Below are 15338 nucleotides of genomic sequence, written 5' to 3'. Positions count from 1 at the left end.
AATTTTTTTCTTCACATTTAAAAAAAATCATCCCACCTACCCCATGGGGACTGCCGAAGTACCCCTAGGGCTACGTTTACCCCCGGTTGGGAAACACTGCTCTAGAAGACTAAATTAAATAGTGCTCACCAGAATGTCTTACATGGATAGAATGCAGGGGCGCAACTTTGGATTTAGAAGTGTGGGGGACATACAGTGGGGAGAACAAGTATTTGATACACTGCCGATTTTGCAGGTTTTCCTACTTACAAAGGATGTAGAGGTCTGTAATTTGTATCATAGGTACACTTCAACTGTGAGAGACGGAATCTAAAACAAAAATCCAGAAAATCACATTGTATGATTTTTAAGTAATTAATTTGCATTTTATTGCATGACATAAGTATTTGATCACCTACCAACCAGTAAGAATTCCGGCTCTCACAGACCTGTTAGTTTTTCTTTAAGAAGCCCTCCTGTTCTCCACTCATTACCTGTATTAACTGCACCTGTTTGAACTCGTTACCTGTATAAAAGACACCTGTCAAACAGACTCCAACCTGTCCACAATGGCCAAGACCAGAGAGCTGTGTAAGGACATCAGGGGTAAAATTGTAGACCTGCACAAGGCTGGGATGGGCTACAGGACAATAGGCAAGCAGCTTGGTGAGAAGGCAACAACTGTTGGCGCAATTATTAGAAAATGGAAGAAGTTCAAGATGACGGTCAATCACCCTCGGTCTGGGGCTCCATGCAAGATCTCACCTCGTGGGGCATCAATGATCATGAGGAAGGTCAGGGATCAGCCCAGAACTACACGGCTGGACCTGGTCAATGACCTGAAGAGAGCTGGGACCACAGTCTCAAAGAAAACCATTAGTAACACACTACGCCGTCATGGATTAAAATCCTGCAGCGCACGCAAGGTCCCCCTGCTCAAGCCAGCGCATGTCCAGGCCCGTCTGAAGTTTGCCAATGACCATCTGGATGATCCAGAGGAGGAATGGGAGAAGGTCATGTGGTCTGATGAGACAAAAATAGAGCTTTTTGGTCTAAACTCCACTCGCCGTGTTTGGAGGAAGAAGAAGGATCCCAACCGTGAAGCATGGAGGTGGAAACATAATTCTTTGGGGATGCTTTTCTGCAAAGGGGACAGGACGACTGCACCGTATTGAGGGGAGGATGGATGGGGCCATGTATCGCGTGATCTTGGCCAACAACCTCCTTCCCTCAGTAAGAGCATTGAAGATGGGTCGTGGCTGGGTCTTCTAGTGAATGACCTGCAGAGAGCTGGGACCAAAGTAACAAAGCCTACCATCAGCAAGGGCATTGAAGATGAAACGTGGCTGGGTCTTTCAGCATGATAACGACCCGAAACACACAGCCAGGGCAACTAAGGAGTGGCTCCGTAAGAAGCATCTCAAGGTCCTGGAGTGGCCTAGCCAGTCTACAGACCTGAACCCAATAGAAAATCTTTGGAGGGAGCTGAAAGTCCGTATTGCCCAGCGACAGCCCCGAAACCTGAAGGATCTGGAGAAGGTCTGTATGGAGGAGTGGGCCAAAATCCCTGCTGCAGTGTGTGCAAACCTGGTCAAGAACTACAGAAAACGTATGATCTCTGTAATTGCAAACAAAGGTTTCTGTACCAAATATTAAGTTCTGCTTTTCTGATGTATCAAATACATATGTCATGCAATAAAATGCTAATTAATTACTTAAAAATCATACAATGTGATTTTCTGGATTTTTGTTTTAGATTCCGTCTCTCACAGTTGAAGTGTACCTATGATAAAAATTACAGACCTCTACATGCTTTGTAAGTAGGAAAACCTGCAAGGCAGTGTATCAAATACTTGTTCTCCCCACTGTATATTAAACACTCCAAACAGCCTACCTGACAGCTCGGAGGCGTCCACCTGGTCCTAAAGCACACAGTTGCCTTGTTTTGTATCACATTCCAGTGATAAAAATGGGGGGGACAAAAATGTCATTTCAGAATGTGGAGGGGACATGTCCCCAGTGAAAGTTGCGCCCCTGATAGAATGAATGCATTGGTAATATAGTTATCACTGGTAAAGTTGTCTGCTTTGTTTAGGGGCCCGGGTGAAAACGCAATAACTCCAAAACATTGGAAAGATTGTTCCCTTGCAAAATGGTAACATTTTTCCCAATATTTATTTTCAAAAAATTTTTTTTACTCTTCCCACCTACCCCCTGGGGACTGCCGACATACCCCAGGTTGGGAAATATTGAGATAGAGGACTCATCTTTGTATCTGTGCCTTTATCGAGTCTGTGACAACATGGGCAGTTATAGCATGGGCAGTTATAGCAACTCATAGGAATCCCCACCCAGTTTACTTCTTTAATATGGTGGAAGCCCTCAATGGCAATGCCAAAATAGAGGGCACATGGATATAACCTATCTCTCTATGACAACAGGCACAACTCAGCTATAAAGTAAAAAAATATATTCTCCAAAGTTGCCGAAATGCCATGTGCGTCCACTTATAGCAGTGCATTCGTAACAACCTAAACATTACGAAACTTAAATACGATCAAATAACCCCCATGTAGGAAATTAGCAATGACATTTTTTGTTGACAAATTCAACACTCATTGACCTCCATACCAAAATCCCTTACTTTGTGGGCTTACAGTGCCTTGCAAAAGTATTCACCCCCCTTGGCGTTTTTCCTATTTTGTTGCATTACAACCTGTAATTTAAATAGATTTATTTGGATTTCGTGTAATGGACATACACAAAATAGTCCAAATTGGTGAAGTGAAAAAAATTACTTGTTTCTAAAAAATGTTTTTTAAAGTGGTGCGTGCATATGTATTCACCCCCTTTGCCATGAAACCCCTAGATAAGATCTGGTGAACCAATTACCTTCAGAAGTCACATAATTAGTTAGATTGCACACAGGTGGACTTTATTTAAGTGTCACATGATCTCAGTATATATACACCTGTTCTGAAAGGCCCCAGAGTCTGCAACACCACTAAGCAAGGGGCACCACCAAACAAGCGGCACCATGAAGACCAAGGAGCTCTCCAAACAGGTCAGGGACAAAGTTGTGGAGAAGTAGAGATCAGGGTTGGGTTATAAAAAAATATTCAAAACTTTGAACATCCCACAGAGCACCATTAAATCCATTTTTTTTTAAATGGAAGGAATATGGCACTACAACAAACCTGCCAAGAGAGGGCCGCCCACCAAAACTCACGGACCAGGCAAAGAGGGCATTAATCAGAGACGCAACAAAGAGACCAAAGATAACCCTGAAGGAGCTGCAAAGCTCCACAGCAGAGATCGGGGTATCTGTCCATAGGACCACTTTAAGCCGTACACTCCACAGAGCTGGGCTTTACGGAAGAGTGGCCAGAAAAAAAGCCATTGCTTAAAGATAAAAATAAGCAAACATGTTTGGTGTTTGACAAAAGGCATGTGGGAGACTCCCCAAACATATGGAAGAAGGTACTCTAGTCAGATGAGACTAAAATTGAGCTTTTTGGTCATCAAGGAAAAAGCTATGTCTGGCGCAAACCCAACATCTCTCATCACCTCGAGAACACCATCCCCACAGTGAAGCGTGGTGGCAGCATCATGCTGTGGGGATGTTTTTCATCGGCAGGGATTGGGAAACTGGTCAGAATTGAAGGAATGATGGATGGCGCTAAATACAGGGAAATTCTTTAGGGAAACCTGTTTCAGTCTTCCAGAGATTTGAGACTGGGACGGAGGTTCACCCTCCAGCAGGAGAAGGACCCTAAGCTTACTGCTAAAGCAACACTTGAGTGGTTTAAGGGGAAACATTTAAATGTATTGGAATGACCTAGTCAAAGCCCAGACCTCAATCCAATTGAGAATCTGTGGTATGACTTAAAGATTGCTGTATACCAGCGGAACCCATCCAACTTGAAGGAGTTGGAGCAGTTTTGCCTTGAAGAATGGGCAAAAATCCAAGTGGCTAGATGTGCCAAGCTTCTAGAGACATACCCCAAGAGACTTGCAGCTGTAATTGCTGCAAAAGGTGGCTCTACAAAGTATTGCCTTTGGGGGGTGAATACTTATGCACGCTCAAGTTTTCAGTTTTTTTTGTCTTATTTTTTTCAAAGTGGTAGGCATGTTATGTAAATCAAATGATACAAAGCCCCCAAAAAAAAAGGGGGAGAATACTTTCGCTAGCTACTGTATTTTATGAATGACATAACATGTGGAACAATGACAAGAAAGCAATGCTAAGACCTCCAAAAATATTTTTGTGTGTATGCATTCAATATACAGTGCATGGTACATGTTAGTTTATTATGTACACATTGGTAGCTAAAAGCTGAAAATCAGAACCACCATCAACAAGATTATTTTACAATGCAATCTTTTATTCTGTCTGTTTGTGTCATGTTTTTCAAGAGAAAGAGAATAATGCAATAGTCTACATTGGATGTTTGTTGTCAATGGATTTTGTATTTTCTTTTGGCAAGATATTGTTTGAAACAGTTATGATAGATAACACAAATGTCAAATCTAGAATTTCAGGAATGTGACCCCAACAACTTGTCCATGGCGGTGTTTTAGAACTCTCTTATGACATGTTGAATTCTCCAGTTTTGCCCAGTGCATTGTTGGATGACCAGCATATAGTATGAGTTTTGTCCCTGGGCAATCTCAAGACACCTATTTGTGTGTGTGTTCCTGATGGCTTGACCCTGGAAAAACAAATGTATATATAAAATAACTTTGGATGAACTTTACATGCTTGTTAAGTGAATGCTGTTATGAATAAGGCTTTGATGGAACTGTGTTTGGGTGTGGTGCATAGACCACTGTTCTAGAGCACGGTTTGGACAGAACCGAGTTAAGGAAACCCTGCTCCAGAAGATAGCTCTAAAATGTATGATCTTGACCCACAAGTCTGATTACAGGTTACCTGTTGGAAGTCCCAGTGCTTGTGTAGTCCCCTCTCCGTTGCCAGTTTACAATCATGCAGCGTTGGTATATTTCCAGTGCCAGGATCCACTAGACACCGGTTGTTGTTGTACTTGTGAGACTTAATCCCACCCACGTAGATCTCCCCATCAGTGTTGTAATAACATTGCTGTGGATAAGAACATTATTCAACAGACAGGGAGAACGGATTGTTTGGCACAATACACATACATAGAATACAAACATACCTGTGGTTGATAGAAATGACATCCATAAAGGAGGGGTATATTCCCAGGGACAGTCCCCTCATCAATACAATGGCTCTGCAGGAGGTCATTCTGCAGCTGGAGGTGCAAGAAGAAGGTGTGTTTAGGCAAGAATATTTGGTGGTACACTAATTCCCTCTTTACACTATCGTGCCCAGCCAAACCAAACTGTACCGGCTCTTGATATTTTCTTTTCACATTGCCCTTTAAACCATGGTGGATGTGTAAACAGGCCTTCTCAATACAGGTAGGTTTGGCTCCATAGTTTGAAACAGTAGACAGTATGCTATGCGTTCACTAAGAAGATCTGTTTCCATGACTGCTGCATTTAGACTGGCAGCTCAATACTGACTTGTAAAAAAAAAATTGCGTATTTTTTATTTTTTTTTTGACAAATCAGATCAGCTCTGAAAAAGATCTGATGTGATTGGTCAAAAGATCAAGATGTCTAAACGCAGCCTGATTGTTTCGTTTTATGACTGCTTAATAAAAATCCACCATCAAATTAGAACATTTGATTGTTACAACTGTTTGTCATAGTGTGTCTTTGTTTTAGTGTGCTGCTACTGCAACCATGAAAATAATGGAATGGAATTATATATAGTTAGACCTTAAAACTCATTTGGTTAAACATTGTTTGGCATTTACCTAGCAAATTTCAGAGTTATAAAGAGTTGTCAAAGTTATAATTCTATACATTGTATTAATCTGGTGAGGGACTTAGTAATAATGTATCCCTTACTCCTCCATAGGCCACTAGCTCCTCCCAGGTGGCTAGTGTAGGATACACATTATCCAGGTACCACTTGAAGGGCTTACATTCAAGCTTTTCTCTGAGCTTCTTCCTCTCTGACACATCACCGATATCAATCCCATGATCCTAGGAGGCATACATCACAAAAATAATACTGTTAGAAAAACATCTCATCAAAATGATTTCCACAGGCTATTTATAGGAAAGAAAGATTGTCTTGTTTTTTCGTTGCTCGACCCACAGTGGTTTATGGGCAATTCCAGTCAGTGTAATCCCGTTTCCATGGAATTGCCCTCATCTCAATTTCCCTACCTTCAACGGAAGATTCCAAGCAATGTTCACATTACTTTTGTAGTCATCCATCCAGATCGCAGCTACCCTCAGTGCATTCCTTCTCATGATGTAACTCAGGTCAGGTGCGTAAGGTTTGTGTGCCCTCTCAATGTGTGCGATCTTAGAACAAGGCACTACCTCTATGCTTCCTCCACACAGCCACACCTGGAATAAAACAGACCAGATCACCGCAAAATGTTATTGAAGATATGAGACAAAACATACTCTGATATGTGCTTGTAAAATGACACAAATCTAATACATACCCAACTGAGGACAATTTCCTTAGCTACTTGACATCAGATATTGTAATTTGTGCAGCCATTACGCCATGGTAACCAGCTCAACCTACCCTGATCCCCAGCTCAACATTCTCTCCTCCATAGATTTTCATTCCACCATCAAGTACCCCAATCTCTCCAAGGAAAAGTCGATGTGCCACAAAAATACCCATGACAGAAGGACTCCTATAAAAAGAAAAGTCAGTGAGTGATTATGTGGAACCAACCAGCAAGTAAAAGCACTGCTACAAGAAGCAGGAGCTACAACAGACACACAATACACATCATTGAAATCAATTCTACACTGAAAAAACATGCAACAATTTCAACGATTTTACCGAGTTACAGTTCATATAAGGAAATCAAGTCAATTGTTCACTGTAGCTTATGCCTGGCCATACCAAAACCCCGCCGCCACCATTGGGCACTGTTCACAAAACGCTCAACCCACACGACACCATACACACTGTCTGCCATCTGCCTGGTACAGTTGAAACCCGTATTAATCTGTGAAGAGCACACTTCTCCAGCTTGCCAGTGGTCATCGAAGGTGAGCATTTGCCCACTGAAATCAGTCACGATGCCAAACTGCAGTCAGGTCAAGACCCTGGTAAGGACGATGAGCACGTAGATGAGCTTCCCTGAGACCGTTTCTGACAGTTTGTGCAGAAATGTTTTGGGTTGTGCAAACCCACAGTTTCATCAGCAATCTGGGTAGCTGGTCTCAGACGAACCCGCAGGTGAAGAAGCCAGATGTGGAGGTCCTGGGCTGGCATGGTTACATGTGGTCTGTGGTTGTGAGGCTGGTTGGATGCACTGCCAAATTCTCTAAAACGACGTTGAAGGTGGCTTATGGTAGAGAAATGAACATTAAATTATCTGGCAACAGCTCTGGTGGAAATTCCTGCAGTCAGCATGCCAATTGCACGCTGCCTCAAAACTTGAGACATCTGTGGCATTGTGTTGTGTGACAAACTGCACATTTTAGAGTGGTCTTTTATTGTCCCCAGCACAAGGAGCACCCGTGTAATGATCATACTGTTTAATCAGATTCTTGATATGCCACACCTGTCAGGTGGATGGATTATCTTGGCAAATGAGAAATGCTCACTAAAAGGGATGTAAAGAAATGTGTGTATAAAAATTGAGAGAAATAAGCTTTTTGTGTGTATGGAAAATTTCTGGGATCTTTTATTTCAGCTCATGAAACATGGGACCAACACATTACATGTTGCATTTATATTTTTGTTCAGTGTACATGGTATTCTTCTGCAATTCCTATTGACTGCTACTAATTAATACAGAACATATGAGACAATAAGTCTCATAGTGATGGGGCTGGATGCTACATAGTGGACGTCACTTACTTCCCTGGTTGTGATTCATCATGGAGCTCGTTCCACTCTGGTCTGAAGGACTCGTACATGCACCACAGGGGCCAGTCAAAACCGTGTGCATTGGCCCAGTAATGCTCCACCTGCAGGTCATCAAAACCGACCTTGTCAAACACCGGAGTCACCACAGTGGTCCTGTCTGCTTTGATCCTGGCCAGCAGTGGCTCTGCCCTGTAAGCGTGGACAACAACAAAAGTCAATCAATCAAAGACAAGCAGACAGATGATGCCCAAGTAATGTATGGGAAACACCATACACACATGGCACTTACCACCCCACGTTGACTTCAATGTGAGCATCCAGAATGGCCACTGTATCGGCGGTGGCGTGCTCCCACCCTGAGATGCGGGCTTGAGTCAGTCCCATCTGCTGCTTGTGTCTCACCCTTTTTATAAGGCCCGGCCTTTCCTTGTGGATGAGCTTTATGTAGGCAGCTAGCTTTTCTCCCAGGTCTTCTGTGGAGAGAAGAGATTCATAATCAAGACTATAGACAAATACTTCCTCCACTAGTAATGGAATGGTGACTGTGAGATGCACCATTGGAGCTGTGGTCATCCACCAGAATGATTTCTCTCAGCAGGTGTTCAGGGGTTCGGTTGATGATGCTGCAGATTGCCCTCTTAATGACAGACAGAGCCTCGTCCAGGTAGATCAATACCACAGCAATACTAGGAAGGTCCTTGGGGTATGTCTTCTGCAAACATCTGAGTGTTGAGAGATTATTTAGAAGGCATACCACCACCTGTGCTTTGTGTCTTACCATTTATCAGACAGTAATATTTAAATGTCCTCCTCATTTCATCAAGTCATGACCAAGCAGCGTAGTTACGGTCATGACCATAGCAAAGTTACAGTCCTGATTACAGTTGGTTTAACCTGTTGTCTCGTGTATCTGGCAGCTCTCTGTTGAGTGGCAGTTGGTCACTCAAGAAGACGTTGTATCCATATCTCTGGAACAGGGCCTCGGCCTCTCTCTGCTCCTCCTCTGAGAGGTCATCACCCCACTTTGTTAACAGGTAGGAGTTGGGATACAACTTGGGCACCACCATCTTCTTTGCCTCTGTTACCACAACTTCGTCCCTTGTTGGGGGGTCTTTCTGATATTTAGATTCTATTAATTCGGCTGTGGACAAAATGCTCACAGGTATTACTGATGCCACTGAGGAAAACTATGTGTCAATGTTATTGGCATGAGTGCCATCTATCAGTAGAAGACTAACAACAATACGAACCAATTCCCTTTTGTTCTTAAGTAACACTTCATTTTACAGTATTTCTGAGTCACTGGCAGATTAATTTAATGATTGACTGACAATGACTGTATTATTTTAGCTCATATGCAGAAGCATATTACCCATGCAACATAACATAAATATTGCAGAAATGCATTACAAGAGTCACAATCCCCCCAAAAATCACTGTGCATATTGTCATGTCATGTACTTCAGTAAAGAATACTGAAATGCAAAGAATATATGTCAAGATGGCGATTGAGAACACTTACATAGAAACACTTACATAGTTTGTTGATGTTCTTTTCAATTCTCTCCAGTCTCGTCATCAGCACAGTATTCTGATCCTTGGCAGTCTCTTTTTGGTGAAGCCTTTTTGTATTGGAAGTGGAACTCACTGCCTGTTTCATATAGACAATATACATGATGAGTGGAATAATGGCTCCAAACGTGATTCCCACTCCTCGCAGGACGTTGAGCTTCATTGCTACCTGTCGACAACAAGCCTGGTTATGTCCCTTTGTCATATACATTGATTCGGTAACTGTGCCCTCTAAAGATGTTACAACTCCCTCCATGTAATGCCATAAAATACTTCTTATCTAATCAACAAAGGATACATGTGCCTATTAAAAAAAAAAACGCGAATCACCATTGATTTACTTAATTAACAGTTATGGAGAGTTGACAAGGTAGATCAACTGTTAAAATAACACATTACAAAGAAAAGGCACAATAATTTAATACCAAGATTTCAACAGCCACACTGTCTTCATCGGGGTATAATGGCACACACTGCGGGTCACTAGTTTATATAGTGTCAAAGGACACATACACAGATGTCTGTAATCATGGCCGGCTGTGGCTTGATTTCATTGTTTGATTTACAAATATCAATAGTACATATACAAAAGCATGAATGGATAACATACATTCATAAACAATTAGGCTACATCATTTAGGCCTACAAACACAAGCATGATTACACAAACACACATGTTAAGACCAGATATGTTATGTAGAACATCATTGATAATTGCTGAGGGAAACGTGGACATAACAGTTGAAATCTTATCAGTTGGTGTGTAGTGGAACTGTGGGAGGGGCTCCATAAAAACAGATAGTGAGTTACTGGAGGAAAGAATAGATTGCTGAACCTTGCTGACTCAAAGTCCTGAAACACCGTTCAGATGGTGGTTTCAAAGTACATCTCAATAAATAGTGATGCACATGTTACGTTACATGGGAGTGTGTTAAGGTGACTGATTATTTAGACTTAATATTTTTTTTGCTACACAATGAATGCTGTTTTAATGGATCCATGGAATCATAATGACAAAATAGTTTTAGACGATCATCTGTTATTTATTTATGTACAGAGTATTTGTAAAAGAAGACAGCACAGTTGTATAGGAGGATCAGCCTGTGGCTATGGTGGTGGTGTTGGGCAGTCAGACAAGACGGGCTACTCAATAGTTGACTGTCTTGGCTGGCTTGGTATCGGACAACTCAGCCTCCAAGAAGCGGAAGCGGCGATGGCGACGCAGGACCTCGATAGCCTTCTGCTCTATGGAGGCAGGGATAATGCCTAGGTCCTCCAAGCCAGGAAGCCCTGGATACTTCATATCTGTGGTATGGAACTGGAACAAACACATTCAGGTCATTACACAAATCCAAGAGAAAGTTTAAACATGTTTCCTTCATTCACATTTCTTCAACATGTGGCCCCAAAAACATGAAAGAAAATTCCAATTTACCTTAATTTGTATAAAATTTGCTTTTTACAAAGATGCTTATAATTTGCTGTTTATATTGCATTTTCTTACTCGATCTACTTTGTCAGGAGTTGTCCAAGGCTCGAATGGGTTCATTGCAAAGAAACGTGCAACAAGACTGAAACCAGAGATAAAGGAAAGACATGTTTATCATAACGTATCTGATAGTATTGCATTTAAAATACCGACAGGTTCCTTGTTCCTTGCCACCTCACATCCACTGGTCAAACTTGATAAGGCTTTTTGTGTTCTAAACATACTAACAGCTTGGCACACCACTTCATCAGTCATCCTATAATAGTACGTACACAGTTAATTTTCCTCCCGAGGGCCATTTAAGATACCATGCAGAACCAGAAGCCGGTGCATACTCACTGATAGAGAGGGCGTGGGAGAGGGTAGGGCACAAAGGGCCTGTGTGCCACAGCATACACGTACTCCACCAGGTCATGAAGGAGATAACGGTTTGGTCTGTGTGGCAGGAAAACAAAACTAACCAAAAGACTGACAAACATTTTGGTTGCTACATCTCTAAATTCTGCTGGTTGACGTTTCTAAATAATGTACTGCATGTGTGAACATGAAACTGCCATTACACAATCATATATTTTATTCCACACCCTGGGTGAGTACAAGATACAAACCCATGCAATAAAGCAACTCATCTAGTCGATGAACAGTCGTTTTTATGATTTATACTAGGTTCACCTAGTTGTTGATAATGAGCAGTTCAAATTAATGGATAGAATTTTACTTAATTTCCTGAACTGACTGGAAACGCAATTGACATCCCTAAAAAACAGCCAAAAGTCATGCCCATTTCAAGTCCTTACCCAACTAGTGCATATGTCTTGCCATTGGCATCAGGGTCCTTGATGGCGTTGATGATAGCCTTGGCCACATCCACCACCTGAAAAGCGCAGACAGAGTGAGTCTTGAGTAACAGACATGGCTGACATCATGAGATCAGACACACTCACATGAACAGGCTGCTTCACCGTCTTCTTCCCCATGGAGATGAGAGGCACAGCTTTCCCAAACCAGCGCATGTCTGTGCAACAAAGGAAAAAACAAACATTCAAACAATGACTGAACTCATCCCCTTTTAAACAATAATAGCATTGCATAAAGACCAATTGGAGCCGATGTAGCACCATAAAAAAATCATTATTTTGGTTTGTTTTGCCAATACACTGAACATTCAACTATGCAATAGCCCCCTCAACAGTTTGCAGTCCTATACAGTCAACAGAGGCTGTGTAATTATGCCAACATATTCCCACAAATACAGACACTGTCTACTTAAGAGTTCTGACAGATCACATTTAAATCTTATTTAACTTTTTAACCGTTTTTACTCTGGGCCACACGGAAATTAACTATGCTCTGCTTATTTACTGGCAAAATGGTTGAAGAATCTGTCCTCCCTTCCAAACATCTCAGCAGGCTTCATGATGATGGCATCAGGAAATTCATCTCTCACAGCCGTCTCACCTACTGCCTACAAGGTTAAATTACACACATTACATGATATTTCTCCACAATGACATGCCAGAAAGAAATATGTCCAAGAAAGAGAGTTCAACAGAGCTCTGCATTAGCCAGTACCTTATTCCTAAGGTATTTGGAGGGGCTGCGGATGTCAGCGTTGAGGTGAGATATATGGATCAGCTTTGTGATGCCTGCCTCCCGGGTGGCTTTGGCAATCTGCTGAGGGATGCTCACGTAGGTGTCCTCAAAGGGATAGTTCCTTTATACAGATAGAAAGAGGAAGAACAGAACACTGAGTAAAGCCAAGTACAACAAACGTTTTGCAGAAAGTCATAATATAAGTGTTCCTAATGGTGGAAGCAGGGTTGAGGTTCTTTGCTCCACTAAGGAGTAATTCAAGCCTCTGGTGTAGTTAAAAGTAGGTTGATTCATATAGTGATGGAGTGATGGAGCAACTGTTTATGTGAATGTTCACCACCAGTGGGTTCTTTTTAGGAACCATGTACTTTTCTAAAATATGTTTGTGTATACTGTCAGTTGGGCCATACTTGGTTTCCCACTCTCGTCCCACCAGGTTGATGACCACATTGGAGTGAGCCAATGCTTTTCTGATAGAATCCTTGTTCCTGGCATCCCACTCCTGAAATATAGCAAGGCGGAGTGCACATATGAGGCTTGAGGGTAACCTGGCATGAGAAAAACCAACACTTAGCTAACAAATGAAGAGATTTGAAAGTGAAGTGATTAATGACATCACATCTGATAAATTGTATTTTTCTCACCATAAAGATGATCTGTCCTAGATCCCCCATGGGCCTGAGATACATGAGGTCATACTGGTCACACCGGTGAGGAATCACAATCTGAGAACCCATACGACCTACAAAACCACCAGACAGGTCAACAAACACATAACTGCGCCATAGGAAACACAAGTATGCAGTCACTGCAGTGTAAACAAAGAGGATTGTCACAAAACCAAAGAAATTAATGCATCCCTCACAATCACATATAAACATAAGAAATAAGTTGAAGAAGACCACAGAGCTGCCATGTTTAAAAAAAAAAGTTTTTATTTAACTAGGCAAGTCAGTTAAGAATAAATTCTTATTTACAATGACGGCCTACCAAAAGGCAAAATACCTCCTGCGGGTACGGGGGCTGGGATAAAAAATAAATAAATAAAATATAAATATAGGACAAAACACACATCACGACAAGAGACAACACAACACTACAAAAAGAGAAACCTAAGACAACAACATAGCAAGGCAGCAACACAACATGGCAACAACATGGTAGCAACACAACATGACAACATGGTAGCAACACAACATGACAACAACATGGTAGCAACACAACATGACAACAACATGGTAGCAACACAACATGACAACAACATGGTAGCAACACAACATGGTCATTTGAAAGGTTATCATCTGAAGGCATCGGGACTGATGATGGTGAAACTCACCCAGGCGGTTGACAACATATCTTCCCAGGAAGCCGGTGGCTCCGAAGACTGTGGCTGCTACCCCACTGGAGGAGGAGCGCCCCCCTTTCCCTCTGGGGATGACAGCATGGTGGACCGTTCTCTGCTGGACTGTCACAGGGACGGCTGATAGCACCACAGGGGAGCAGGAACCTGCAGGGGGGAGCAGTACAAGCAGAGGGGGTGGGGTATCTCTGATGGTTGTACTGTATTCAAACTGCCAACATCACCAATGATCAACCAACCAAAAACATAGGCCTTCTTAGCAAAAATGTCTGTGGCACAAACTGATATCTGATATATGACATGGTGCTAGAAATTAGACAACTAACGTTAGTCGTATTCGTAAGCAAGAGTTAGCTAACCGGCTAACTTAGGTCATATCACAAAAATAGTCACAGAGGGTAGCAATGTCACTTAAAAACTATTCTGTGTTCAGATTAAACATTCTTTCAACTATCTCTCAACAGTGCAGTTATCGGTGCATTTCTATCATCTAAAAGTGCATGTCTTGTGTTACTCACTTGAAAACCTGGGAAGGACACTCGCAGGACGTCTAACGAGCGCAGCGGCCGCCATGTTTCTTCTCTAAAAGCGCTTCTTGGTACGGCAAGTTAGAAGGGTCTGGGTTTTGCGTGAGTTAATAGATTCGTTTGTTTGAGAGCGTTATAATTTCAACATGTTGGCAATGTAACAGTATTTTGCTATATTGTAATCACTATTCTGAAATATAACCAGCCAGCCAGGGACTAACCTAACATATCAGGCGTAAACTATAAATACTGTATATATATATAAATATATATATTGTTCCCACTTATATTCTCATCCAATAGTGTAACTCTTTAATCTTTTGTGACTAAGCTAGGTTTCCATCCCATTGGCGACAGATTTTCAATCGAATATTCTAAAATCCGTATAAAAACAATATGCTCATTTTCCCACCAGAGATGTGTTTCCATCAAATTGACTTGTTGGGGATAAAAGCTGTGAGTGATGACGTAGTCCACAAACAAATACCTTTCGCGGTAAAATTCCCATGTAACGAATAAAAAATACAAGTTAAATGGGTTTCCATCGCATTTCCAACTCTACTGATGGTTTTCTCACCAAAAAATGTTGCGTGAAATAGAGTGTGCTCACACTGGTATTTGCACGTGCTCTCTAGTCTAGCCAACATCTCGCAAATATAGTGCAGGTAGGCCATAGCCCATGATGAGATTATTATGGACTAAAAAGTGAGTTTATTTTTATTTGTCAAACGGCAGCCAAGCATCGATGTTCATGTAACCAGAATAAGACCCTCGATGTTTATTGGAAAGGAGCATCAAGCTCATCATCTTCAGTAGCGGAGTGTGGGTAAAATCATAGGGGAAGCCAGGAAAGAAAAAAGACATAGGCTATTACAA

At 41.8% G+C, this 15338-nt stretch overlaps 2 protein-coding genes across 2 annotated transcripts; both read right to left on the bottom strand.

Moving 5' to 3' along the window:
- Positions 1-4198: 4198 nt before the first annotated feature.
- Positions 4199-9778, bottom strand: LOC139584465 (probable polypeptide N-acetylgalactosaminyltransferase 8). The gene is made up of 11 exons (XM_071416354.1): positions 9458-9778; positions 8816-9062; positions 8477-8643; positions 8211-8394; positions 7913-8110; positions 6617-6731; positions 6244-6429; positions 5920-6057; positions 5160-5255; positions 4913-5080; positions 4199-4691 (listed from the first exon to the last, which is right to left on the bottom strand). Exons 1-11 carry the CDS (start codon positions 9747-9749, stop codon positions 4557-4559), a joined length of 1926 nt encoding a protein of 641 aa, XP_071272455.1. The 5' UTR covers positions 9750-9778; the 3' UTR covers positions 4199-4556.
- Positions 9779-9898: 120 nt separating this feature from the next.
- On the bottom strand, positions 9899-14575 carry LOC139584466 (NADH dehydrogenase [ubiquinone] 1 alpha subcomplex subunit 9, mitochondrial-like). Its single transcript, XM_071416355.1, has 11 exons — positions 14454-14575; positions 13912-14082; positions 13220-13317; positions 12986-13077; positions 12555-12696; positions 12345-12447; positions 11927-11997; positions 11780-11856; positions 11322-11417; positions 10998-11064; positions 9899-10811 (listed from the first exon to the last, which is right to left on the bottom strand). Exons 1-11 carry the CDS (start codon positions 14506-14508, stop codon positions 10641-10643), a joined length of 1143 nt encoding a protein of 380 aa, XP_071272456.1. The 5' UTR covers positions 14509-14575; the 3' UTR covers positions 9899-10640.
- Between the last annotated feature and the right edge of the window lie 763 nt (positions 14576-15338).

This window comes from Salvelinus alpinus, chromosome 9 (genome assembly GCF_045679555.1).
Source record: "Salvelinus alpinus chromosome 9, SLU_Salpinus.1, whole genome shotgun sequence".
In the NCBI taxonomy this organism is placed as follows: Eukaryota; Metazoa; Chordata; class Actinopteri; order Salmoniformes; family Salmonidae; genus Salvelinus; species Salvelinus alpinus.
Note: the sequence above shows the minus strand (reverse complement) of the source record. Positions and strands in the feature narration are given on the sequence as shown.

Coding starts and splice junctions, on each gene's coding strand:
- LOC139584465 (XM_071416354.1), bottom strand. CDS start 9,749: ATGGAGGGAGTTGTAACATCTTTAGAGGGCACAGTTACCGAATCAATG. Junction 9,063..9,457: donor AAAGAACATCAACAAACTAT/GTAAGTGTTTCT, acceptor TTTTGTCCACAG/CCGAATTAATAGAATCTAAA. Junction 5,256..5,919: donor AGCTAGTGGCCTATGGAGGA/GTAAGGGATACA, acceptor TTGCACCTCCAG/CTGCAGAATGACCTCCTGCA.
- LOC139584466 (XM_071416355.1), bottom strand. CDS start 14,508: ATGGCGGCCGCTGCGCTCGTTAGACGTCCTGCGAGTGTCCTTCCCAGG. Junction 13,318..13,911: donor ATATGTTGTCAACCGCCTGG/GTGAGTTTCACC, acceptor GTGGTTTTGTAG/GTCGTATGGGTTCTCAGATT. Junction 11,998..12,344: donor ATTCTTCAACCATTTTGCCA/GTAAATAAGCAG, acceptor TTTGTTGCACAG/ACATGCGCTGGTTTGGGAAA.